Source organism: Macaca fascicularis, chromosome 4 (genome assembly GCF_037993035.2).
Source record: "Macaca fascicularis isolate 582-1 chromosome 4, T2T-MFA8v1.1".
Taxonomy (NCBI): Eukaryota; Metazoa; Chordata; class Mammalia; order Primates; family Cercopithecidae; genus Macaca; species Macaca fascicularis.
The window spans coordinates 142,060,895-142,086,472 of NC_088378.1; the positions used below are offsets into that span (position 1 = coordinate 142,060,895).

The 25,578-nt window shown below is 48.6% G+C and overlaps 1 protein-coding gene across 2 annotated transcripts; it reads right to left on the bottom strand.

Moving 5' to 3' along the window:
- Positions 1–5,084: 5,084 nt before the first annotated feature.
- On the bottom strand, positions 5,085–24,487 carry ABCF1 (ATP binding cassette subfamily F member 1). Of its 2 annotated transcripts, none has more exons than XM_005553642.5 (25): positions 24,369–24,487; positions 17,717–17,763; positions 17,252–17,359; positions 16,990–17,116; positions 16,807–16,844; positions 16,617–16,724; positions 15,491–15,565; positions 15,299–15,412; positions 12,963–13,073; positions 12,282–12,404; positions 11,762–11,862; positions 11,574–11,659; positions 11,154–11,293; positions 10,919–11,067; positions 10,151–10,234; positions 9,819–9,943; positions 9,510–9,622; positions 9,196–9,367; positions 8,953–9,027; positions 8,790–8,860; positions 6,784–6,816; positions 6,535–6,703; positions 6,295–6,359; positions 6,131–6,203; positions 5,085–5,974 (listed from the first exon to the last, which is right to left on the bottom strand). In XM_005553642.5, the coding sequence occupies exons 1-25, from the start codon at positions 24,439–24,441 to the stop codon at positions 5,808–5,810; spliced, it is 2,547 nt and encodes an 848-aa protein (XP_005553699.1). In that variant the 5' UTR covers positions 24,442–24,487; the 3' UTR covers positions 5,085–5,807. The 2 variants fall into 2 exon arrangements, with proteins under 2 accessions (XP_005553699.1, XP_005553698.1); XM_005553641.5 differs by having other exon boundaries at positions 16,990–17,119.
- Between the last annotated feature and the right edge of the window lie 1,091 nt (positions 24,488–25,578).

Consider the following 25,578-nt stretch of genomic DNA (forward strand, 5'->3'; position numbering starts at 1 on the left):
AGTGGCTCATGCCTGTAATCCCATCACTTTAGGAGGGCGAGGTGGGTGGATCACCTGAGGTCAGGAGTTTTGACACCAGCCTGGCCAACGTGATAAAACCCCGTCTCTACTGAAAATATAAACATTAGCTGGGTGCCTGTAACCCAGCTACTTGGGAGGCTGAGGCGGGAGCATCGCTTGAACCCAGGAGGTGCAGGTTGCAGTAAGCCAAGATCGTGCCACTGCACTCCAGTCTGAGTGACAGAGCAAAATTCTGTCACAAAAAAGGGTAAGTATAGATTGCTCTTCCCAAAGTGGCTCTGGCCAGGCACAGTGGCTCATGCCAGTAATCCCAGCACTTTGAGAGGCCAACGTGGGAGGATCACTTGAACCCAGGAGTTCAAAACTACCCTAAGCAACATAGGGAAACTCCATTTCCCCATTTCCATGCCTGGCCCCCACTCTTCTTAAAACCAGAAATTAAAGCTGGGCACGGTGGCTCATGCCTGTAATCCCAGCACCTTGGGAGGCTGAGGCGGGTGGATCACCTGAGGTCACAAGTTCAAAAGCAGCCTGGCCAACGTGAAGAAACCCCATCTCTACTAAAAATACAAAAATTAGCCAGGCGTGGTGATTGGCACCTGTTATCCCAGCTACTCGGGAGGCTGAGGCAGGAGAATGGCATGAACCTGGGAGGCGGAGCTTGCACTGAGCCAAGATCGTGTCACCACTGCACTCCAGCCTGGGCAACAAGAGTGAAGCTCCATCTAAAAAAAAAAAAAAGAAAAAAGGATCTATCACTTGAGGGGGGAGTGTGTGTGGCAGATATGGGGCAGTTGAAGATATTAACATGTTTAACGTGGGTTGAGAACGGTGGTTTTCAAGTCTGTTAGCATTCATCAGAATCATCTGAAGAGTTTATTAGAAAACAAATTTGGGCTGGATGCAGTGGCTTATGCCTGTAATCCCAGCACTTTGAGAGGCCAAGGTGGGCAGATCACCTGAGGTGAGGAGTTTGTGACCAGCCTGGCCAACATAGTGAAATCCCATCTCTACTAAAAATACAAAAATTAGGCATGTTGGTTTGCACGCATAATCCCAGCTACTTGAGAGGCTGAAGCAGGAGAATCACTTGAACCCGGGAAGTGGAGGTTGTAGTGAGCCGAGATCACACCACTGCACTTCAGCTTGGGTGACAGAGTGAGACTTTATCTCAAAAACAAAAGCAAAAAAAGACAAATTGGGGGTAGGGTCCAGCAAAATTCTGATTCAGTAGGTCAGGATGGACCCTGAGATTTGCATTTCTAACAAATTCCCAGTTGCTGATGCTGCTACATTGCCCTGGAACACGTGTCTCAGCTGTATTTCTGGCATTGGCCACATGAGGGGGCAAAAATGTTTTATTAATCTCTCTCAAAGGCCTCACTGCATTTAGGCCCAAAGTGGGTAGTTATACCTTCCCCTTGCCCAGGCTTGGTGTGTGTGGGGGTTGTTCAGGTCAGTCTGTTGTTGCTCTGTGCACTGGGAGAAGACCTGAGAAGACATAATCTAAGGACCAGGCTAGGACGTGAAATACCAAAGAAGTATACAGCTCAAGTGAAAAAACCCAAACATGTCACAGCCTAGTGGTCACAACTTTGTGTCTCTTTCTTTCTGGTTCCGTCTACTGCCTACTTCTCACCCTCTTTCTTCTATCTCCTGCAACAAGCCACAAGAACCTTTAAAGAGAGCTTAAAGTTTTTACTGTATTTTAAGAATGAGCTTGGCCAAACACGGTGGCTCACACCCGTAATCCCAGCACTTTGGGAGGCCGAGGCGGGCAGATCACGAGGTCAGGAGATGGACAGCATCCTAGCCAACATGGTGAAACCCCGTCTCCATTAAAAATACAAAAATTGCCAGGCGCAGCGGCTCACACCTGTAATCCCAGCACTTTGGGAGGCCGAGGCAGGCAGATCACGAGGTCAGGAGATCGAGACCATTCTGGCTAACACAGTGAAACCCTGTCTCTACTAAAAATACAAAAACTTAGCCGGGCGAGGTGGCAGGCGCCTGTAGTCCCAGTTACTCAGGAGACTGAGGTAGGAGAATGGCATGAACCTGGGAGGCAGAGGTTGCAGTGAGCTGAAATCACGCCACTGCACTCCAGCCTGGGCAACAGAGCGAGACTCTGTCTCAAAAACAAACAAACAAAAATTAGCTGGGCATGGTGGCACGCACCTGTAGTCACAGCTACTTGGGAGGCTGAGGCAGGGGAATCGCTTGAACCAGGAGGTGGAGGTTGCAGTGAGCCGAGATCATGCTACTGCACTCTAACCTGGCGACAGAGCAAGACTCTGTCTCAAAAAAAAAAAAAAAAAAAGAGCTCATTTTCTTTCAAATCATTTATGAAAATTTGGCCAGGCGTGGTGGCTTATGCCTGTAATCCCAAAACTTTGGGCGGCTGAGGCGGGTGGATCACCTGAGGTCAGGAGTTTGAGACCAACCCTGACCAAATGGTGAAACCCTGTCTCTACTAAAAATACAAAAAAATTAGCTGGGCATGGTGACTGTTGCCTGTAATCCCAGCTATTCTGAAGGCTGAGGCAGGAAAATCGCTTGAATCCAAGAGGCAGAGGTTGCAGTGAATCCAGTGAGCCAAGATCGTGCCATTGCATTCCAGCCTGGCTGACAAGAGCAAAACTTCATCTCAAAAACAAAACAAAGAACCTGTTATTTTTTTTTTCCAGACAAGAATTTCACTCTTTTGCCCAGGCTAGGTTATCCCCTAATAACCCTGTGAAGTAGGTACTACCACCTTCATTTTACAGATGAGAAAAGAGGTATCAAGAGGCTAATGGCTTGTCCAAGGTCACGGCCAAGACCCTGACTTCTCCCCCTCAAATTCCATAAGAGGCATGTTTCCTCATGCCTTTTTTTTTGTTTTGTTTGAGACAGAGTCTTGCTCTGTTGCCTAGGCTAGAGTGCAGTGGTGCGATCTCGGCTCACTGCAACCTCTGCCTCCCAGGTTCAAGCGATTCTCCTGCCTCAGCCTCCTGAGTAGCTAGGACTACAGGTGTGCACCACCACACTCGGTTAATTTTTTTGTATTTTTAGTGGAGATGAGGTTTCAACACGTTGGTCAGGATGGTCTCGAACTCCTGACCTCATGATCCACCTGCCTCGGCCTCCCAAAGTGCTGTGATTACAGGCATCAGGCACCACGCCTGGTCTCCTTATTTCTAATTTAGAGTGTTCCCTGACTATGCAGCTGTCTCCACACCAAACCTTCACTTGTTGTATGAAGCTTGTACCTGAGGTCCAGTATTATTTATTCACTTGGCTGGAAAACAATTTCCCCAAATTAAATGTCCAAACAGTTAAATCTTAGCCACACAGCTCTCCATATTCCCTCTGGAACTGGATACATCTCCTATCACTCCCTTCTCCCCAGCCTCCACATCTGTTCTTTCCATCTGCCCTTTTCTTTCCCTCCCTATCTCCCCTAGCTAGTGCAGGATTCAGTTACCCCATTCCCGTAACAAAAGTTATGGGCTTCACCCTTCAGGTTTCTATAGCACGCCTTGCCTATCACCACCTAATACCACTACCCACCACCTGTATTTTACTTTCCAAACCCATCTCCCCAGTCTAACTCTTAAGAAAAATGGCCACAGCAGCTATCATCCATGAACTCCCAGGTTAGCTTGTTCTTCCTCCCAAGCCTTAGCTCTGCTCTTTTCCTACTTCTGAAAAATGGCTCCCTGTTTCCTGATTATTCAAATCATTATTTTTCAAGGTCTATCCTCAAGTGACCCTGTCAAATAATCAAGCCATGGATAATGTTTCCTTTTGAGTATGTGGCAACTTAGAATCTAGAGTACTACATGTTAGACAATTGATCAAATTACATTACCTATTCACGCTTACTTTTAAGTCTTCTCTAACCAGACTATTAATGAAGGCAGATCTTGTCCCTTCCCTTCTTATATATCCCACAGTACTGTACATGTTGGCTGGACGATTTAATTTTTTTTTTTTTTTTGAGATGGAATCTCGCTCTGTCGCCCAGGCTGGAATGCAGTGGTGCAATCTTGGCTCACTGCAACCTCCGTCTCCTGGGTTCAAGTTATTCTCTGCCTCAGGCTCCCGAGTAGCTGGGATTACAGGCACTTGCCACCACTCCCAGCTAATTTTTGTATTTTCAGTAGAGACGGGGTTTCACTATGTTGCCCAGGCTGGTCTTGAACTCCTGACCTCGTGATCCGCCTGCCTTGGCCTCCCAAAGTGCTGTGATTACAGGCGTGAGCCACTGCGCCCAGCCGATTTAATAATTTTTGAGAGGATCAATACCCTGGTCCCTGACCACAGGGCAGAGCACTTCCTCATTCATGAGATTAGCTTGGACAATGAGACCCAAATTCTGGTTAGGCGTGATGGCTCATGCCTATAATCCCAGCACTTTGGGAGGTCGAGGTAGGAAGACTGCTTGAGGTCAGGAGTTCAGGACCAGCCTTAAGAAACATAGCAAGACACTGTCTCTACTAAAAAATTTTTCAAAACATTAGTTGAGTGTGGTGGCACATGCCTGCAGTCCCAGCTACTCAGGAGGCTGAGGCGGAAAGGCTGCTTGAGCCCAGGAGGTTGAGGGTACAGTGCACTCTAGCCTGGGCAACAGAGCAAGACCTTGTCTAAAAAAAAAAAAAAAGTTGGGCGCAGTGGCTCACCTCTATGATCCCAGCACTTTGAGAGGTCAAGACAGGTGAATTACTTGAGGTCAAGAGTTCGAGACCAGCCTGACCTACATGGTAAAACCCTGTCTCTTTTGTGTTTTTAATAAAACACAAAAATTAGCTGGGCCTGGTAGTGTGTGCCTGTAATCCCAGCTACTCGGGAGGCTGAGGCAGGAAAATTGCTTGAACCTGGGAAGTGGAGGCTGCAGTGAGCCAAGATCGTGCCACTGCACTCCAGCCTTAGTGAAAGGACAAGATTCTGTCAAAAAAAAAAAAAAAAAAGAGACCCAAGTTCCAAGACGGAAGGTATGAATCACTTTGCTTTTTCCTCACGTGAAGGGTTGGGGGAAAGGAATCCCATGATCCTCAAATAGCAAACACCGTCAGCAAGACTGCAAACAAGATCCATTTAGTGGGGATGAGGGGATTATCAAAAGCTGCTAGAAAACTGAATAAAGCAAATCAAGACTGAGAACAGTTCCAACACTCCCATCAATCTCCAAACAGTGACAGGTCGGCAGCAACTCCTTTCCTTTATTTCTTCCCCTTGTAAAGGGAAATTCAAGTTCAGCAGCATTCCTTTCCTGCCCCAAGTCCTCAACCAGACAAGAGGCTGCAGGCACCAAATCTTGGGTTGGATAATGGCAAAGGCCTCAGAAGCTCACCTCCAGCTCTGAGCTTCAACAACTGTTTGTACCAGTGACTCAGCATTAAATCCACCAGAAAAGAACAGCACCACCCAAAGACCGGGGGCAGCTGGGCCTGAAGCTGTAGGGTAAACCAGAGGCAGGCTTCTGAGTGATGACAGTCTTGAGACAATAGGCCACATAAACTTGGCTGGATGGAACCTCACAATAAGGTGGTCACCTCTTGTTTGTTTAGGGGGATGCCAAGGATAAGGCCAGCTCAGTTATATGAAGAAAAGCAGAACAAACAAGTCTTTCAGAGAAATGGATGCAGTCAGAGTGGGATCAAGGTCACACTCCACTTTCATGTGCCTGAGTGGTTGCCAGGTCCGCTGCAGGCCAGAGGCAGTCTTCAGATGAGAAGGGGAGACCACAGGGGACTTCTAGGCCACACAAGTATGTCTCTCGGGAGACTTCTAGGAAGGAAAGCTCACTCTCGGGGCCGGCTGACCATGACTTCACCCAGGGCCTCCAACACCTCCCGCTTGTAGTCTTCGAAGTCACCATCGATTTGGCTAACACTCTGCTCCTCCACCACCCACAGCTGGCAGTTGGTTTCTGTGATGAGTCGGGCATCATGGCTCACAACGATCACAGCTTTGAAGAAAGATAGTAAGAACAGAGGGCAGGAAGAAAGGAGGAAGAGGGAAATCAGAACATGAAATAAGGGAGTCCTAGGCCCTGCTGCAGTGAAGGACACTACAGCTTGGTCCCCATGGAGCAGGGAGGAGGGCATACTCTCAGCTGACTTACCACCCTTGTATTCATTGATGGCCTCCCCTAGAGCATCAATAGACTCTATGTCCAGGTTATTGGTTGGCTCATCCTACAGAGAAGGAATTCCATGACTGAGCACTGCAACTCCCATCTTCCATACTGTTACCCTTATCCCTTCTCCTACAGCCCAGCTCACTCACCAAGATGAGGACATCAGGCTCCCGACAGGCCAGCTCGGCAAACACAACTCGTGCTTTCTGACCACCTGTAGCAAAGGAAGGGGAGGGCTGTCACACCTTCCAGCACCTCACAGTCTGAAGGCAAACCCTCAAGATAAGCCAGTTTGTGAACTGAGGCTCCCTCATTCCCAGTTCCTCTAGGTAGTTTGTAGACATGAATGATACGGTGAAGTGTGCCCTCCCCAGCCCCTGCAGTGGTACCAGAGAGTTTACAGATCTGGATGGTGTGGGCGTGACTCTCCAGGCCGAACCGGCCCAGGCACTTGCGGGCATCCTGGTAGGGCAGGTTGAAGCCCCGCTGCAGGTACTCAGTGGGCGTCTCCTCCATACGCAGCTGCTCTGCATACTGCTGGTTGAAGAAGCCAATTTTCTGCCCGAGAAGAGAAGGAGGTGGTCAGTTAAAGTCACACTTCCTCCATCAGATTACCATAAATCCCAATACCAACTTACCAGCCGGTGGTTCTTTCTCATTTCCCCATGGGTCTGCAAGGGAAGAGAAAGTAGTTAAGAGGAGGGTAAGGGGAAAAGGCACTGCAGCTCCACATACCAACTTTTTTTTTTTGAGACGGAATCTAGCTCTGTCACTCAGGCTGGAGTGCAGTGGCGCAATCTCGGCTCACTGCAACCTCCGCCTCCTGGGTTCACACCATTCTCTTGCCTCAGCCTCCTGAGTAGCTGGGACTACAGGCGCCTGCCACCATGCCTGGCTAATTTTTTGTTTTTTTAGTAGAGATGGGGTTTCACCGTGTTAGCCAGGATGGTCTCAATGTCCTGACCTCAACCATACACCAACTTTTCTGAAGGGAAGACAAACATCAGAAATGGGCCAGGGACAAGTATGCATAAGAAAAGGAATAAGGGCTGGGTACAGTGGCTCATGCCTGTAATCCCAGCACTTTGGGAGGCCAGGGAGGGCAGGTCAGGAGGCACTTGAGGTCAGGAGTTCGAGACCAGGCTGGCCAACTCTGTCTCTACTGAAAATACAATAATTAGCTGGGCACAGTGGGACATGCCTGTAATCCCAGCTACTCAGGAGGCTGAGGCACAAGAATCGTTTTAACCCAGGAGGTTGAAGTTGCTGAGATTGCACCACTGCACTCTAGTCTCGAGGACAGGACAAAACTCCATCTCAAAAAAGAAAAAAAGAAAAGGAACAGGGATGTTCCCCTAATATGACAAAGGCATGGTGAGCAAAGTAAAAGGGGCAAAAGGGGAGTTAAGCAAAATAGAGGGAGGACGACAGGGACAAGCAGGAGGGACTAACCACAGCCAAAGAACACCTGCTCTCCACACAGCGAGACTCACGAATGGTACGTCGTAAGGGCCTCAGGTGACAAGTTTAGTGCTTTGGGGAGGATCTAATACCTTTCTAAAGATCTAATCTCTGGATGTGAGAATATGGCCTCTCAACACTTCGCTGGAGGGAGCAGAAATGGCTACAAACTTTCTAACACACTAGATGGCAATATATTACAAAAGTTCAAATAAAACGGTAGACTTGGCCAGGCGCAGTGGCTCACGCCTGTAATCCCAGCACTTTGGCAGGCCGAGGCAGGCAGATCATGAGGTCAGCGTATCGAGACCATCCTGGCTGATCTCAGTGCACTGCAACCTCTGCCTCCTGGGTTCAAGTGATTCTCCTGCCTCAGCCTCCCAAATAACTGGGATTACAGGCATGCGCAACCACACCTGGCTAATTCTGTATTTTCAGTAGAGATGGGGTTTCTCCATGTTGGTCTCGAACTCCCCACCTCAGGTGATCCACCCGCCTCGGATTCCCAAAGTGTTGGGATTATAGGTGTGTGCCACCGCATCGGGCTTGGACTGGTTTTTAACTCCTGAGCTCAAGTGATCCGCCACCCTCAGCCTCCCCCAAAGAGTTGGGATTAGAGGTGTGAGCCACCACACCAGGCCATTTTTTTTTTGGAGATGGAGTCTCGCTCTGTTGTCCAGACTACAGTGCAATGGTGCAATCTCAGCTCACTGCAACCTCCGCCTCCCAGGTTCCAGCAATTCTGCCTCAGCCTCCTGCTGGGATGTAGGTGCGTGCCATCACCCGCCTAATTTTTGTATTTTTAGTAGAGACGGGGTTCACCACGTTGGCCAGGCTGGTCTGGAACTCTTGACCTCAAGTGATCCCTGCTGGGATTACAGGCGTGAGCCACTGTGCCCAGCCCGTTTATGCAATTTTTAATTGTTCTATAAAAGACATATATTTCTTGTATAACAAAAACACGTGGGTGTGCCCCCTAGTTCGATCCCAATTCTCTTAGCTCTCCTCCCTGAACTGATCTAAGCTCTTCTCCTCCTCTACTGCTCCTCTTAGGGAAATGAATCATCTATGATGAGTTCTGTATTTAACTCTACATTCTCGAGAAGCTCCCTGATTCCAGCTTCTGGCAAGCAGCTGTGTCTTCACATTTCTCATGCTCTCCCTTCTTGGCTCCAGGACTCACCGGCGTCAGCTTGCCAGTCAACAGCAGGAGCAGTGTACTCTTCCCCACACCATTAGGGCCCACAATGCAAACTGCAAGATGGAAGACAGGTGGTCAAAGAGGTCCCCAGAGACTCTCCCTGTGGCTCCTGCCACACATCCCTGAGCCAACCCCGCCAACTCACTCCTTGAATCCATGTCGATGCCAAAATCCAGGTTTTTAAAGAGTGGTTTCTGGCCCTCGTAGCCGAATGTCACACCTGAAAGCCAGGAAAAGCAGCAATTTATATTATTTTCAGTCCCTGTAAAGTTCCTCTGATGTGCTGGCCTTGGAGAACAGGAGCAATCTCAACCTTGGTGGAGAGTTTGGGGCGCACATACATGCTTCTGGTGCTTCCTGTGGAGCAGGAGAGGCCCGCGGCACTCACCATGCAGACCCAGCACAGGAGGGCTGAGTGGTGGGGGGTCTGGAAAAGTGAAGCGCACAGTGTACTCCTTAGGGCGCTTCAGGAGCTCAGGGGCCTCCTGGGATTCCTCATCCTGGTTTTTCCGTCGGCATTTCTGCTGCTTCCGAGTCAGGGCTTCCTTCGTTTGTTTTTCCTGGAGAGGAAGACGAAAAAAGAGAAATCTGTGTCCTGCACAGCAGTCCTCGAAATGTAGGCCAGCGTTCCAGAGTCTCCCTCTTCCTCCACTGTCAGGAGAGAACAGTGGTCCCCAGCCCAGAAGTCCCTCAGGTGCTCACCGCCTGCTTGGTGGACTTCCCGCCTGCCTTCAGCTCCTTCAGCTTTTTCTCTTGCTTCTCATACTGCTTCAGCAGTTCTTTCTGCTTCTGCTGGTACATCTTTTTGAAGGTCACTGGGGCAGAAGAGGGGACTGGGCATCAGTGGTTGCTCCTCTCCCCAGCAAAGGGACAACCAGGGATTGGTGGTGACGGGGTAGGCATCACTGTCTGGAATTCTGACAGGATTCAGTTTATCTAAATAGGCCCTCCCATTCAGACCTCTTTTCAAGGTTCTATCTCTTCCCTGCATCCACACACAATCCTACTTACTGTAATTGCCCCTATAGTAGTGGAGCCGCTGGGCATCGAGGTGGATGATATCAGTGCAGACATCATCCAAGAAACCCTGGTCATGGGAGACAATCAGCAAGGTCTTCCGCCAGCCCTGGAGGTAGCTGGGTTTCAGAGAACAGGGTGTAAGTGTCACAGCGGTCAAGTGAGAGAGAAGTCAGGGGAAGCAGCCAGACAATGGGGGCTGGGAGGGAAAGGGGGGGTCTGGATAGAGCTGTCACAGGCACAGTGGAGAACGGCTAAAGGAAAACAGGGCAGGAAGGGGAAGAAAGTGCAGAATGGGAACCAATGATGCAAAGGCCGTAACGCACTTATTGAGCCAGATGACAGCGTTGAGGTCCAGGTGGTTGGTGGGCTCATCCAGCATCAGCAGTGTGGGCTCCATGAACAGTGCCCTAGAGGGTGGGGAGCAGAGGGCAGGGTCAGGGAGAGAAAGATCCTTGCTCAGACAACCCCAGAGAAAATTCAGGGAGATAGAGCCTGAGACCATGAACACTCCTTCCCAAGCTCTCCTCAGAGAAGTTCTTGGGCAGGCTATGGTTTAAGTTTTTCTGAGACAGGGCCTTGCCCTGTTGCCCAGGTTGTCATGCAATGGCACAGTCAGGGCTCACTGTAGCCTCAATCTCCCAGGTCCAAGTGATACTTCTACTTCAGCCTCCAGAGTAGCTGTGACCACAAGCGTGCACCACCAAGTCCAGCTAATTTTTAAATTTTTTGTAGAGACAGTGTCTCCCTATGTTGCCCAGGCTAGGATATGCTTTTTTTCCCTTTCTGTGAAGATAGGGTCTTACTATATTGCCCAGGCTGGTCTCAAACTCCTGGGTTCAAGATAATCCTCCTGCCTCTGCCTTCCAGGCATGAAGGCGTGACCCATTGCGCCCAGCTGCAGGGTATGTTGGTGAGAACTCACCACCAGGTAGAGAGAAACAGAAGGACCCTAAGCTCTCACAACACAGATAGTAAGGAGGGAGAGGTAAGCCTTGAGCCTCCCTATTGCCTTGGAAGAACGAGAAGGGATAGAGGGAAAGGGCCCTGGTGGTCTGAGGTTGGAAGGGAGGGCAGTGAGGTGAATGGCCCACCTGGCCAGGGAGACACGCATGCGCCAGCCCCCTGAGAACTTCTGTGTGGGTCGATTCTGCATTTCAGGGTCAAAGCCGAGGCCAGCCAGGATTCGCCGTGCTTTGGCCTCTGCAGCTGCTGCCCCAGTGGCCCGCAATTCCTCATACACCTGGGAGGAGGGAGAAGAGGACACATGTCTGAGGGTCCCAGGAACCCCCGAGTCTTAGCCCGTGTCCCCTGCGCCATCTCCTCTACCTTCTCTAGCCTCTCAGCAGCTGTGTCATCTCCTTGTTCCAGCTGTCCCTGAAGCAGCCGCTCCTCTTCCAGCAGCTTTAATCGCTTGGTGTCAGCTCGAAGAACAGCCTGGACTGCTGGTGTCTCATCTGCTACCACCTCTGGGAGGCAGAGGGAGAACAGTCAGGCAGCCTCAAGAGCCAAGAGTCTCATCCTTCTTTCCCTTCAACTGCATTTCTGTTTTGCCTGACCCTGCCCAGCTTTTTGTACTCATTCCAAATGAAACAAGTTCCTCATTAACTCTCCCCTCCTTTCGTTAGCATCCCTTTCCCAGTCCCCAGTCTCGCTCCACATCCCTTCCAACACCATGGCCACAATTTCTTCTATTCTTGGCTGGCTTTTCTACCCAACTGCCCACCCCACCAAGCCCCTTGGCCTCACCCTGCTCACACAGCAACACATCAATGTTGGGAGGGATGCTCAGGGCTCGGTTGGCAATGTGCTTGAGGAGCGTGGTCTTGCCCTTGCTGGGGAATAAAAGCTATTAGGACCTGGCCACCACTGAGAAATCTCTTCTTATCCCTCCAGGCTGCTCCCCTTTTTGGCCTCCAGCTCCCTCCTCTTCTCACCCATTGGGCCCCACCAGCCCGTAGCGGCGGCCGGCTACAATGTACAGGTCTGCATTGACGAACAGCTCCTTGCCATGAGCGGAGATGCTGAACTTCTCCAGCTGCAGCCATCAGGAAAGAGGTGGCAGAGGGAAGGGATGATCACATGAAAATTCTCCCTTTGGGACAGGAGTGGTCACTTTCTCCCTGCAGGGAAGCCTCTGACAAACCGATACCTCCAGCATAATCCCCTTCCTCTCCCCACAGCCAGTCCCTGCCCTGTCCACTGCCTGTAATGGGAGTCCCATGCGTCCTCAGCTAGTGTAGTCTGTCCCACACTATTTTCTGCCGAGGGTGGACCCTACTTCTACTGGTTTTTCTATCTTCTTGCTCAAGTTGGCAGAACCCAAGGTGTGGAAAATGCCTCCAATCTTTCTTCCCACTAAACTAAGCCATTCACACACCATGGCCACTCAGGGAACATGAGAGAACTGGCTCTTCCCTAGGCAAGTGGACTGGAAGGGGCCCCCTGAGACCTTACCTTGATGTCAGATGCATTTTCTAACATGGCTTGGCGGGAGGACATCTCTGCCTGGGACACGGAGAAGTCATTTTCAGCTGCATTGGCTGCTTTTAATGAAGCCACTTGGCGCTCATACTCCATCTGAGAAGGAAGGAAAAACTACATTTGAAGCCACAGTCTATCAGTTTTCCATCACCATGAAACAGCCCATGCTGGCTGGGCATGCTGGCTCACGCCTGTAATCCCAGCACTCTCGGAGGCTGAGGAAGGTGGATCTCTCGAGCTCAGGAGTCTGAGACCAGCCTGGGCAACATGGCAAAATCCCGTCTCTACAAAAAATACAAAATTTAGCCGGGCATGGTGGTGCCACCCATAGTCTCATCTATTCGGGAGGCTGAGGTGGGGGGATCACTTGGGCCTGGGAGGTTGAGGCTGCAGTGAGCAGAGATCACGTTACTGCACTCCAGCCTGAGGAACAGTGTGAGACCCTGTCTCAAAAAACAAACAAAAAACCCCAAAGTGAAACACCCCATGTCATCAGACATTGAGATAAGGCTCACAGAACACAATTATTTTCCTACTCCGATTGTTTTACCTGGAGTAGCCCCCAAAGCTGTCCTTCCTATTCCCAATCGCATGTCCCCTAGTTGAAGTATTTAAAAATCCCCTACTTTTGACCGCTAAGAACCAAGGTCTTACCTGTTTTTTCAGCTTTTTCTTCTCCTTTTTGCTAAGGTGAGCATAGGGATCATCTGCCTTAGACTCTCCTCCTTCCTCCTCCTCTTCTTCCCCTTCTTCTTCCTCTGAACCCTGTGAGAACCCAGGGATGGTCAAAAGTAGGGACCCCGGCTGGGTGCGGTGGCTCACGCCCATAATCCCAGCACTTCGGGAGGCCAAGGCGGGCAGATCCTGAGGTCAGGAGATCTAAGACCATCCTGGCTAACACAGTGTAACCCCATCTGTACTAAAAATTGCAAAAAATTAGCTGGACATGGTGGTGGGCACTTGTAGTCCCAGCTACTTGGGAGGCTGAGGCAGGAGAATGGTGTGAACCTGGGAGGTGGAGCTTGCAGTGAGTCGAGATTGTGCCACTGCACTCCAGCCTGGGTGACAGAGCGAGACTCCATATCAAAAACAAACAAACGAACAAACAAAAAAACCCAGGGACTCCTTCTAGAACTCAGATTTCATGTCATCTGCATCCTGTCCCTGCCCCAGTTCCGCAGTCAGCTCTTTCCTTCACTACTCAGAGTCCTAAAATATCTTGGGATCCTCTCTCATTCTCATATCCAGCCCCTAGTCTCCCTGTAGTCCTTTACCAATTTCTGCTACCAGGAATGGTACAAAACAAATGGTACGAATATATATGTATGAAATGTGACAACGCGTATGTCCCTATAAACGTAACTCCCAATATAAAGTAACTGAAGGTGGAGTTAAGTGGATTTCAAGAGTTTCATTTGCATAAAATGAGTTTCTGTGGTTTCCCTGTTAACATGCAAAGAAAAGATCAGGTAGCCAGCTGGGTGCGGTGGCTTATGTCTGTAATCCCAACACTCTGGGAGGCCAAGACGAGCAGATCACAAGGTCAGGAGATTGAGACCATCCTGGCTAACATGGTGAAATCCTGTCTCTACTAAAAACACAAAAAATTAGACGGTCATGATGGCATGTGCCTGTAGTCCCAGCTACTTAGGCGGCTGAGGCAGAATTGCTTGAACCCAGGAGGCAGAGGTTGCAGTAAGCCGAGATTATGCCACTGCACTCCAGCCTGGGCAACGGAGTGAGACTCCATCTCAAAAAAAAAAAAAAAAAAAAAAAAAAAGAAAACAAAAGAAAAGAAAACATCAGGAATCTCTAGTGTACAGTCAGAGGAACCAAGCAGAATCACAGAACTAGGAAGTGCCGGAGGCATGGGGACCCTAGAGATCTCCAGATTCCTCCTTCTATCACACAAAGGAGACAAGTGAGACCCAAAGGGATGGGAAGATGTATTTAAGGTCATAGCCAGTGAACGCAGAGCCAGGACCCAGATCATCTGAGATAAATTCCAGGCCCTTTCCTCACTGGATCAGGTGTTGCAAACCACAGCCCATGGGCCAAGGCTGACCTCACACTTGTTTTTACATAGCTCCTGAACTTTATAAAAATAGTTTTTGTATTTTCAAAGAGTTGGTAAAAAAAAAAAAAGAATATGTAATAGAGATTATATGTGGCCTGCAAAGCCAGAAACATTTACTACAAGGCCCTTTATAGAAAAAGTTTGCTGGCCGGGCGCGGTGGCTCAAGCCTGTAATCCCAGCACTTTGGGAGGCCGAGACGGGCGGATCACAAGGTCAGGAGATCGAGACCATCCTGGCTAACACGGCAAAACCCCGTCTCTACTAAAAACACAAAAAATTAGCCGGGCGAGGTGGCGGCGCCTGTAGTCCCAGCTACTCGGGAGGCTGAGGCAGGAGAATGGCGGGAACCCGGGAGGCGGAGCTTGCAGTGAGCTGAGATCCGGCCACTGCACTCCAGCCTGGGCGACAGAGCGAGACTCCGTCTAAAAAAAAAAAAAAAAAAAAAAAAAAAAAAAAGAAAAAGTTTGCTAACTGGGCACACTGGCTCACACCTGTAAGCATTTTGGGAAGCTGAGGCAGAAGGACTGCTTGAGCCCAGAAGTTTAAGACCAGCCTGGGCAACATAGTGAGACCTCGTCTCTATACTAAAAATTAAAAAATTAGCCAGGGGTAGTGGTGCACACTTCTAGTTCCAGCTACTCAGGAGGCTGAGGCAGGAGAATCTGTTGAGCCCAGGAGGTTGAGGTTGCAGTGAGCCGTGTTCACACCCCTGCACTCCAGACTGGGGGACAGAGTAAGATCCTGTGTAAATAAAAACAAAAACAAAACAACAACCCCACCATTCCCCCTAGAAAAAGAAAAGAAAAAAGGTTTGCTGGGATAGTAACTATATCCCCAGATCGTGACTCTCCCATAAGAACCCTGGAGCCCTAGTCCCTCATTCTACCTTCCCCCAACACCAAATACACACACCTGCTCTGCCTTCCTGGCCTTCTCCTTCCCTTGTTTGGGAGGCTCCTTTTCCTTTATTATTTCTTCTTCTTCATCCTCCTCTTCATTGTCCAGAGCAGCGAATTTATTTTGAGGCTAATGGGAAAAGACAGGTGGGATGAAATGCTTTAATTCCTGGGCCCCAATACCTCCTCCTGCTAGTTACTCTCTCACCTTAGCCTTCCCTTTTGACTTCTCTTCCTTTCCCTTTTTGCCCTTGAGCACAGGCTGCTGTTCCTCAGATACGGCCTGGAGGAGACACACATACACATTAAACACATACGTACAAATTATTGTGCTACTTTGCTGTGTAATAAGCATTTCTAGAGAGTCTCCTGTGTTACCCATACAGATGCTCCTCCATTTATGATCAGGTTGCATCCTGTCCCGATAAACCCACCAGAAACTGAAAGTATCATAAATCAAAAGTGATAGTTCCAATTTACTATAGGTTTATCTGGACATAACCCCATCATGAATTGAGGAGTATCCTAAATGAGTATGACCTTCACACTATCATAAAGTAGAAAAACCGTATGCCTAAGTATAAGTTGGAGACCATCTGTACTGAGTGCTGCTGACGAAAAATGAGACCCAGAAAAACCCTACCCTCCAGCTTGAGACTAGATAGTGAAGAGACAACTAGCGAACATCAGCAAGGTTAAGGATTATAAGTCAGGCAAGTGCGCAACCGGAGTGGATGGCACTAGCACTGGAGGCTTTCTTGAGAGGGCAAATGGACATGGACTAAGATGCACACGCAGAAGAGTCACAAGTAGAAGAGCAATGACCTGGGGCTTTGTTTCAGGTTCTGTGCTTAAAGCAACAGAATCACTGAAGATGTCTGAGTGATAAAAAGGGCTTTTTTTTTTTTTTTTGAGATGGAGTCTTGCTCTGTTGCCCAGGCTGGAGTGCAGTGCCTCAATCTCGGCTCACTGCAAATTCCGCCTCCCAAGTTCAAGTGATTCTCCTGCCTCAGCCTTCCAAGTAGCTGGGATTACAGGCACACACCACCATGACTGGCTAATTTTTGTATTTTTAATAGAGATGAGGTTTCACCATGTTGGTCAGGCTGGTTTCGATCTCTTGACCTCGTGATTTGCCCGCCTCGGCCTCCCAAAGTGCTGGGATTACAGGTGTGACCCACTGTGCCTGGCCTGGGCATGTATTTTAAAAAGATGATTTTAACAGTATAAGTAAGACAGATCGAGGAGAGCTAGTTTAAAAGCAGGAAATTACTCCACCATGGCCAGAAGGTGCTAAATGGAGCGAGAATGACTGATCGAGCCACCACTGTCACCTTATTGATCCGATTCTTCTCTGGCTTGGCAGGCTTAGGAGGATGTTTTTCTTCCTCATCCTCTTCCTCACTCTGATCCTGAATCAGGGCTGCAAAAACATTACCACCCTAGAGAATGAAAGGGCCACAGAAGTCAGTAGGATGGTCAAGATTGCATCCTTGGGGTCTGTTTACCACACAGATGGCTTACCTTGGTTTTCTTCCCTCCGCGGGGTTTTGGGGCAGGTACTGAAATGACAAGGGGAGAACATGAGATAGGAAACAATTACAATGTCTGGCCCTCCAGTTTAATCCAACTTGAAGATCAAGGTATGAGGCATCACTCTCCATGACTCATGGATTCCAGGTACCCATTCCCCCTCAGGTCATTTACCCTCATCCTCCTCATCACTGGCTGGCACTGAGAGCTTCTTAAGACGCTCCATGAGCTCTTTCTCCTCCCCATCATCATCCACATCCTTCTTCCGCCTGCCTTTTCGGGTATCTCGCTTCTTTTTTTGCTGCTGAGAGCAAAAGAAGAATGAGAAACTGAAGCCCAGGCCCCTGCTGTATTTCTGCCTCACAGAAGGTTCCCCATCAGCTGAGTGGAGCAACATGGGCTGCAAAGGGATTGGTGGGCCCTGTGGCACTTGTACCTGCTGTTGCTGTTGTTGCTGCTGCTGCTGCTGCTGCTCCTCCTTCTCCTTGAGTACTTTCTCTTCTTCCCCAGCCTGTTTATCTTCTACTGCCAGCTCTTCAAAGAACTATCAAGGGAGTTAAGATACAGGTAAACATGGTTCCAAGAGCAATCCAATCAAGCTGTGCTCTGCCACACATGGGCCCACTGGCCCTCCACTCCATCCTCACCTTACCTCCTGTCTCTCTTTTTCTTTTAGTGGAGAATGGAGTGTGCAGGTCTCAAACTCCTGGGCTTAAGCTATCCTCCCACCTCTGCCTCCCTAAGTGCTGGGATTACAGGCGTAAGCCACCATGCCCAGCCTAACTCTTCTCTTGACAAGATCTTCTCTCCTCCCTTGGACCTCCCACCTCCTTCACATGGCCATTTATTTAGCCTGGAAACACCCATAGTCATTTCTTATCCTCGACCCTCATTTTCTCACCGTTTTTTTGATCTTCTTGTCCTTCTTCCCTTTCTTCACCACTTTGTCTAGAAAGTTAAGCAGAGATCGTGAATGCTTATCTACAAATTCCAATGCAGTCTGATCTCCCCTGCAAGATCTCTGTAGCTTCCATCCTATTTTATTATTTTTCTAGCTTAACTATCACTCCCTAAATATTTTTACTGTCTCACAACTCCAGCAGAAATAATCATTCCCATCTCTATTCATTCATCCAATAAGTATTTATTCACTACACAGCTACCACATGTCAGATACTGTGCTAGCATAGGGGATTATAACAATGAACAAGACAACCGTGGTCTCCTCTGGAGCTTACAGGCTATAGGAAGAGAGATTTTTTTTTTTTTTTTTTTTTTGAGACTGAGTCTCGCTCTGTCGCCCAGGCTGGAGTGCTGTGGCCGGATCTCAGCTCACTGCAAGCTCCGCCTCCCGGGTTCCCGCCATTCTCCTGCCTCAGCCTCCCGTGTAGCTGGGACTACAGGCGCCCGCCACCTCGCTCGGCTTATTTTTTTATATTTTTAGTAGAGACGGGGTTTCACCGTGTTAGCCAGGATGGTCTCGATCTCCTGACCTCGTGATCCGCCCGTCTCGGCCTCCCAAAGTGCTGGGATTACAGGCTTGAGCCACCGCGCCCGGCCAGGAAGAGAGATTTTTAAATAGGTAATTCCAGGTGTACTGAAGGTTCCAAAAGAAAAGGTAAAGCCTACTTGGTGGTTGAGGAGAGGCTGGCTTCATCTCTGGTGGCAGCCTCTCTAAAAAGATGACATTTAAGCTAATAACTGAAGTAATGAGGAGTATGAGAAGTTCGTCAGAGACATGGTGCAATTCCAGTGCTGTGCGCAGGCCCAGCTGTGAGAAAGCACACACACTGAGAGACAGGGAAAGGTTTGGTATGGCTAAGCTTACAGACTGAGGGGAGAATGGTGCAAGGGAAGGCTGGAGTGAGGGCCCTGTAGTAAGGTTAAGGATTGGGGATTTTATTGGTATGATCGCTTTCACACTTTTAAAGTTTCACTTTGGCTTCAGAGTAGAGCAAGAATGGGAGGGAATAAGCATAGTGGGAAATCTGTTGGGGAGGCTGTCAGAGCAGTCTGGGTGGTGGTGACAAGAGGAAAGAAGAATTCACAGGATGGGGCTAGAGGTGGGGAATAAAGAGCACCCAGCTGGGTGTGATGGCTCACGCCTGTAATCCCAGCGCTTTGTGAGGCCGAGGCAGGCGGATCACTAGAGGTCAGGAGTTCAAGACTAGTCTGGTGAACATGGTGAAACCCAGTCTTTACTAAAAACACAAAAAATTAACTGGGCATAGTGGCGGGCGCCTGTAATCCCAGCTACTCGGGAGGCTGGGACAGGAGAATTGCTTGAACCCAGGAGGCGGAGGTTGCAGTGAGCTGAGACTGCACTATCGCACTACAGCCTGGGTGACAGAGCAAGACTCCGTCTCAAAAAAAAAGAAAAAAAGCACTCAGAGATGACTCCTTTGTTTTTAGCCGGCAAAATTAGCTGGGCTAAGTGGTACCATTTATTAATTAAGGAGGCAGTGGAAGAGAAGATCTTATAGGAAGGAAGAAGATATTATAAATTCAATTTGGGAGATACGTATGTATACATACACATGTATACAACACACACACCACACCCTCCTTTTTTTTTTTTTTTAAGAGACAGGGTCTTGCTCTGTCACCCAGGCTGGAATGCAGTGGCATGATCATAACTTACTGTAACCTTAAATTCCTAGGCTCAGGTGATCCTCTCGCTTTAGCCTCCTGAGTAGCTAGGACTACAAGCAAGCATCACTATGCCTGGTTAATTAAAAAGTATATATATATTTTAGAGAGGAGGTCTCATTATGTTGCCCAGGCTAATCCCGAACCTCTGGCATCAAGCAATCCTCCTGCCTCAGCCTCCCAAACTGTTGGACTTGCAGGTCTGAGCCACTGTGCCTGGCTAGGGGGACATGTTGTTTGTAAAACCTACAGGCCATGTAAATAGAGTTATCTGGTAAGCAAATGAACACCTGGGTCTATGCCTTACTTGTTCTGCTTGAATATTATAGCACAAATCACATTGTGTCATATTAACCTGTGTGCTTTCATTCTAGAGAGTAACCTGAGAGACTGTTTAGCCTGTGTTCCCAGGAAAGCCAAAACTGATTCAACAGATTCTAGCTCTACCCCCTCCGTCCATCCTTGTTTCCCTGAAGGTGGAGGACCATGTCCAACTCCCTCCCCTACTGGAGCAGCCAGCAACCTCATGATTTCCCTTCAGGCTTAGGCCTATTTATTATCTTCCCTTCCAAAACATCCCTTCCATCCACTGCTATCTAATTCTACCCATAAGCATTTCAGTATTTAACATTAAAAAAAAAAAAATTAGCCCGGTGTGGTGGCTCACGCCTGTAATCTCAGCACATTGGGAGGCCAAGGCAGGTGGATCATGAGGTCAGGAGATTGAGACCAGCTTGGCCAACATGGTGAAATCCCATCTCTACTAAAAATACAAAAATTAGTTGGGCGTGGTAGAGCACACCTGTAGTCCCAGCTACTTGGGAGGCTAAGGCAGGAGAATCGCTTGAACCCAGGAGATGGAAGTTGCAGTGAGCCAAGATCGCACCACTGTACTCCAGCCTGGGTGACAGAGCGAGACTCTGTCTCAAAAAAAAAAGTCTGTGGGGAGGGGGGAGGGATAGCATTAGGAGATATACCTAATGTAAATGACGAGTTAATGGGTGCAGCACACCAACATGGCACATGTATACATATGTAACAAACCTGCACGTTGTGCACATGTTCCCTAGAACTTAAAGTATAAAAAAAAAAAAAGTCAATGGTATCCGCCATCTACTACATTAAAATATTCTCAAACCAGAATTTCATGTATTCCAAAGTAATCATTTATTCAGGAAAGTTTTATGGTGCATCTACTTTTCCAAAAAACTGGAGGTAGTGAGAGACAATCCCAATAGTTAAAGGCTTCACAGACTAAAAGGGCCCTACCCTATCTTTTCTGTTTCCTGACCCACACCTATGGTCTCCATACTGGCTTCCTTCTGATCCTTTATGAAGTCCCAGGCATGCTTATGTCCGTCTGCTTAATCTGCATCCTCCATCCAGAACACATTTCAAAATTTGGGACCCTCCTCTTCCCCAAAAACCAAACCACAAAAAAGAAACAAACAAACAAAAAAATCAAAGAAAAAAACATCTGAGCCCAGTATTGGGTGACTAATGTGAGAGTTGAAAAGTTGTGTGGGATTAATAAAAGGCTTTATATGCTATTCCAAGGAGTTTAATCCTAAAGACATTAGGAGGAAGGATCCACTGAAGTACCTAAGAAGGAAAAACACGATCAGCTCATCTTATCAACACAGAGGACTGACTCATCCCAGACATGAATTTCTCCCCAAGGACTAACACAGCCATACCATCTCTCCTTCCTTTAAATCTGGCCAGGCGCAGTGGCTCATGCCTGTAATCCCAACATTTTGGGGACCAAGGTTGAGGCCAGAGGTTCAAGATTAGCCTGGGCAACATAGCAAGAACTCATCTCTACAGAAAACAAAAAACAAAAACAAACAAAAAATTAGCCCGGCATGGCAGTGTGTGCCTGTAGTCCTAGCTACGTAGGACGGCTTGAACCTGCCATTGAGGCTGCAGTAAGCTGAGATCGCGCCACTGCACTCCAGCCTGCCAACAGTGAGGCTCCGTCACAAAAAAAAAAAAAAAAAAAAAAAAACCCCACCAAAACCAAAAAAATCTTTTGTACTTTAATCACTCTTATCCACCTGATCATAGGGACAGGAAGAGCCTCTGAACAGGTTCATTGTGAGAAAGTATAATCCCCAAGGAACTGAAAAAGTTAAGTGTGGCTAGAGATATACTGTGTCTTCTTTCCTTTCGTGTATCATTTAAGCTGCTCCTTCAAAGCAAAAAAGAAAGCCTTCCTTACCCTTATACCCCTCTCTCCCGTTACTGTTTTGTATTCTTGTCCTCATTGGGTCTCAAAATTATAATTCACACGAACTTCACTTTCTCTCCTCCCATACCTTTTGAAACATACTGCAATCTGGTATCATCTCCGAATGAACACTACTTCTGCCAAAGTTGCCACTGATCCCTTAGCTCCTCAAAACGCAAAGTATTTTTCGGTTCTTATTTTGCCTGACTTCTCTGCAGCGTTCCATGCTGCCTACCTCCACACCTTTTTAAATTCTTTTCTATCATTATTTAACTTCCCGGATCTTGCCCACTCCTGGTTTGCCTCCAGTTTCACCGGCTGTTTGCCTTTCTCAGTCTCATCTCTTCAGCCTCCTTCCTTACCTGCTTCTTGCAATTGCTGAAGTTCTTTAGGGTTCCCACCTTTCACCTTCTTTTCTGTTCAATCTGCAAACACTCTCTAGGAGACTTCCACATCCAGCACTTCAACTATACTTGCCTGTGTCTTTACTCCTAGTCTAGTTGTCTCTCCACAGTGACTAAACAAACTCTCTTCTTGCCATTTCCTTTTAGAAATTCCTCAGAAATACCCAACTCAGCATTCAAAAGTTGATCTTATCTCTTTTCACTTCTTACTCTCCTGCCCATTATTGCTTTCAGTTAACAGTCTACCAGTCACTGGGTTACTTAAGTGTCATCCTTAATTCTCCTCCCTTAATTTCATCAGTTCTCAGTTCCGATCAATGCCACCTCCTTAGTAACTCTTTATTCTTCAGAGCTTGGCTTATCCCCTTACCACTTCTCACCTAGATCATGGCCAGAGCCCCCTAAATGGTCTCCCTGCCTCCATCTTGACCAATTCAAGGCCATTCTCCATTGCTCAGTGCTATAGGGTGAACTGATCATAATCATTCCTTATGCAATTCAATGGGCCTTCCTTCTTAATGTCTTTAGGATTAAACTCCTCGGGATGGCATCTAAAGCCTTTCATTATCTGTCTCCTGATCATCTTTATGACTTCATCACACTAGTTACCAGGCTCTAGTGGGACCAGTCAGGCTTGCCTACATCTCTACCTTTCCACAAACTTCCTTGGCTAGGAATGCGCTTCCCCTTACTAATTCACGACGATCTTTCATGAATAAACTCTGGGGAGCAGGTGCAGTGGCTCATGCCTGTAATCCCAGCACTTTTGGAGGTCGAGGCAGGAGAATCACTTGAGCCCAGGAGTTTGAGACCAGCCTGGGCAACATAGCCAGACCTTGTGTTTACAAAAAATTTAAAAATAAGGTGTGGTGGTACATGCCAGTAGTCTCAACTACTTGGGAGACTGAGGCAGGAAGATCCCTTAAACCCAGGAGGTAGTGGCTGCAGTGAGCCATGTTCATGCCATTGAACTCCAGCCTGGGTGATGGATCTAGACTGTGCGTCAAAAAAAAGTACTCAGCTATTACATATTCTTGGGAGGCTTCGCTGACACTCCCTTACCTGTCTGAGTAGATGCTCCACCTCTCTTCAGTCCCATAGCATTCTTAAGCATGTTCATCATACTCTGACAACCACTGTCTGTCTGGTTAATGCTCTCACCCTTCACTATATTGGGTTGTCCCTTGAAGGAAATTCTTATCTTTTATCTCTACATTCCCAATTCCTCCAACACAGTACCTGGTATACAGCAGACATCCAATAAGTGCTTCTAAAATTAGCTACTGTGTACCTACTGTAGTTAGTTGTGTCCATTTATCTCCCCCTTAAAAGTGACTTCAACCCTGGGAGGATATCTTAATGTTTTTTTCCTTCCTCTCTCAAAGCACAGTATATACAGTGCTTAATTACAAACAGGCGCTTAACAAACTTTCGCTGCTTTTAAGTAAACCTTAACCCTCATTCCGACATCAAAAATCTACACTCTTGCTCCACTTGAGTGAGAGAGGTGTCTTAAGAAAGAAACTATGGGCCGGGCGCGGTGGCTCAAGCCTGTAATCCCAGCACTTTGGGAGGCCGAAACGGGTGGATCACGAGGTCAGGAGATCGAGACCATCCTGGCTAACATGGTGAAACCCCGTCTCTACTAAAAAATACAAAAAACTAGCCGGGCGAGGTGGCGGGCGCCTGTAGTCCCAGCTACTCGGGAGGCTGAGGCAGGAGAACGGCGTGAACCCGGGAGGCAGAGCTTGCAGTGAGCTGAGATCCGGCCACTGCACCCCAGCCTGGGCCACAGAGCGAGACTCCGTCTCAAAAAAAAAAAGAAAGAAACTATGAAGGAGTCACCCTCTCTTGAGAAACAAGTGGGATCACAGGCTCCCAAAGTGTGTGTGTGCGCGCGCAGGGGGAAGAGGAGGTCGAGGCAGAGCTCATATATTCCTGTTGGAATACAGTGTGTGGTGGGCGGATGTCCAAATTCTTTAAGCAAGGTTTTCCCATTTCTCCCCAACTCTCCCTCGGTGCCATATGCTCTTTCTTTTCTCTTGCCCAGTCTCACTTAGGTCACGTGCGACATCTGGATCTCTTTCCTTTAACCCCGATTCCAAACCCACTCCTGCCCGGCAAACTCCTCCCGGGCCCACGGCACGCATGCGCAGTAACCTCCGCACGGGCCCGGTCAGTCTCGCGCCCCATGACCCTCTCCTAAAACACGCGCAGTCTCCTCTCTCTTCCCTCTCTGCTCTTGTTTCTTCCTTGCCTACCAGCCTCACCTGATGGGCTCGTGCTCTCTCCGTCCCCGATCCACTCGGGCTCCGGCGGCTGCTGCTTGGGCGCCTTCGGCATCGCGGTGGCAGTTACAGCTGCTGTGGCGGCGCCCAGTGCTATTTCCGCTTCCGGCGGCGGGGAACCCCGATGGGGCTGGTTCTCCAAGCCGCCGCGGCCAACCCCACCCCGGGCTGCGCACGTGCGAGCTTCGCCGTCATCTCGGGGGCGTGGCCCTGGTACAGTGGAGGCGTGGCCTGCAATGACGGGGCGGGGCCGGCGTCCGCCTACTCTAGTCGCGTCCACATGGCGTTTACGACGGTCTGGGAAGCCTGACGCCGTGACCTCCCGACGCCGCGAGACTCCAGGAATGACCATAATAATTTCCTACTAGTATGAAGGAGTTGAGGCATACTTTTTTTTTTTTAAGCATATTCTAGTTTCTATCTGTAACTCTCGTTTCTAGCTCTAACTGCCACCGCGATGCCAAAGGCGCCCAAGCAGCAGCCGCCGGAGCCCGAGTGGATCGGGGACGGAGAGAACACGAGCCCATCAGGTGAGGCTGGTAGGCAAGGAAGAGACAAGAGAGGAAGGGAAAGAGAGAGGAGACTGCGCGTGTTTTAGGAGAGGGTCATGGGGCGCGAGACTGGGTCACGGGCAGAAAAGACAGCGCAGTCCAATGACTAAGGGAGAGGTCTGATCGGTCCAGTGTTGAAATGTGTCACAAAATCCCGAAGTGTACAATTGTAAACAGGGAACTGGAGCCCAACATGCAGAAGTCATGGTGCAGTGGAGCTTCGGTTCATTTTTTTTTTTCTTTTTTTTCTGGTAACAGCTTTACTGAGATATAATTGACATACAATAAACTGTACACAAAATAAAATGGTACCCAAAATAAACTTCAAAGTATACATTTAAATAAGTTTTGACATGCATAAACCCAGTAAACTATCACCACAATCAAGACTTTGGTTCACTTCTTTTTTTCTTTTCTTTTTTTTTTTTTTTTTTTTTGAGACGGAGTCTCGCTCTGTCGCCCAGGCTGGAGTGCAGTGGCCGGATCTCAGCTCACTGCAAGCTCCACCTCCCGGGTTTAGCCATTCTCCTGCCTCAGCCTCCCGAGTAGCTGGGACTACAGGCACCCGCCACCTCACCCGGCTAGTTTTTTTTGTATTTTTTAGTAGAGACGGGGTTTCACCGTGTTAGCCAAGATGGTCT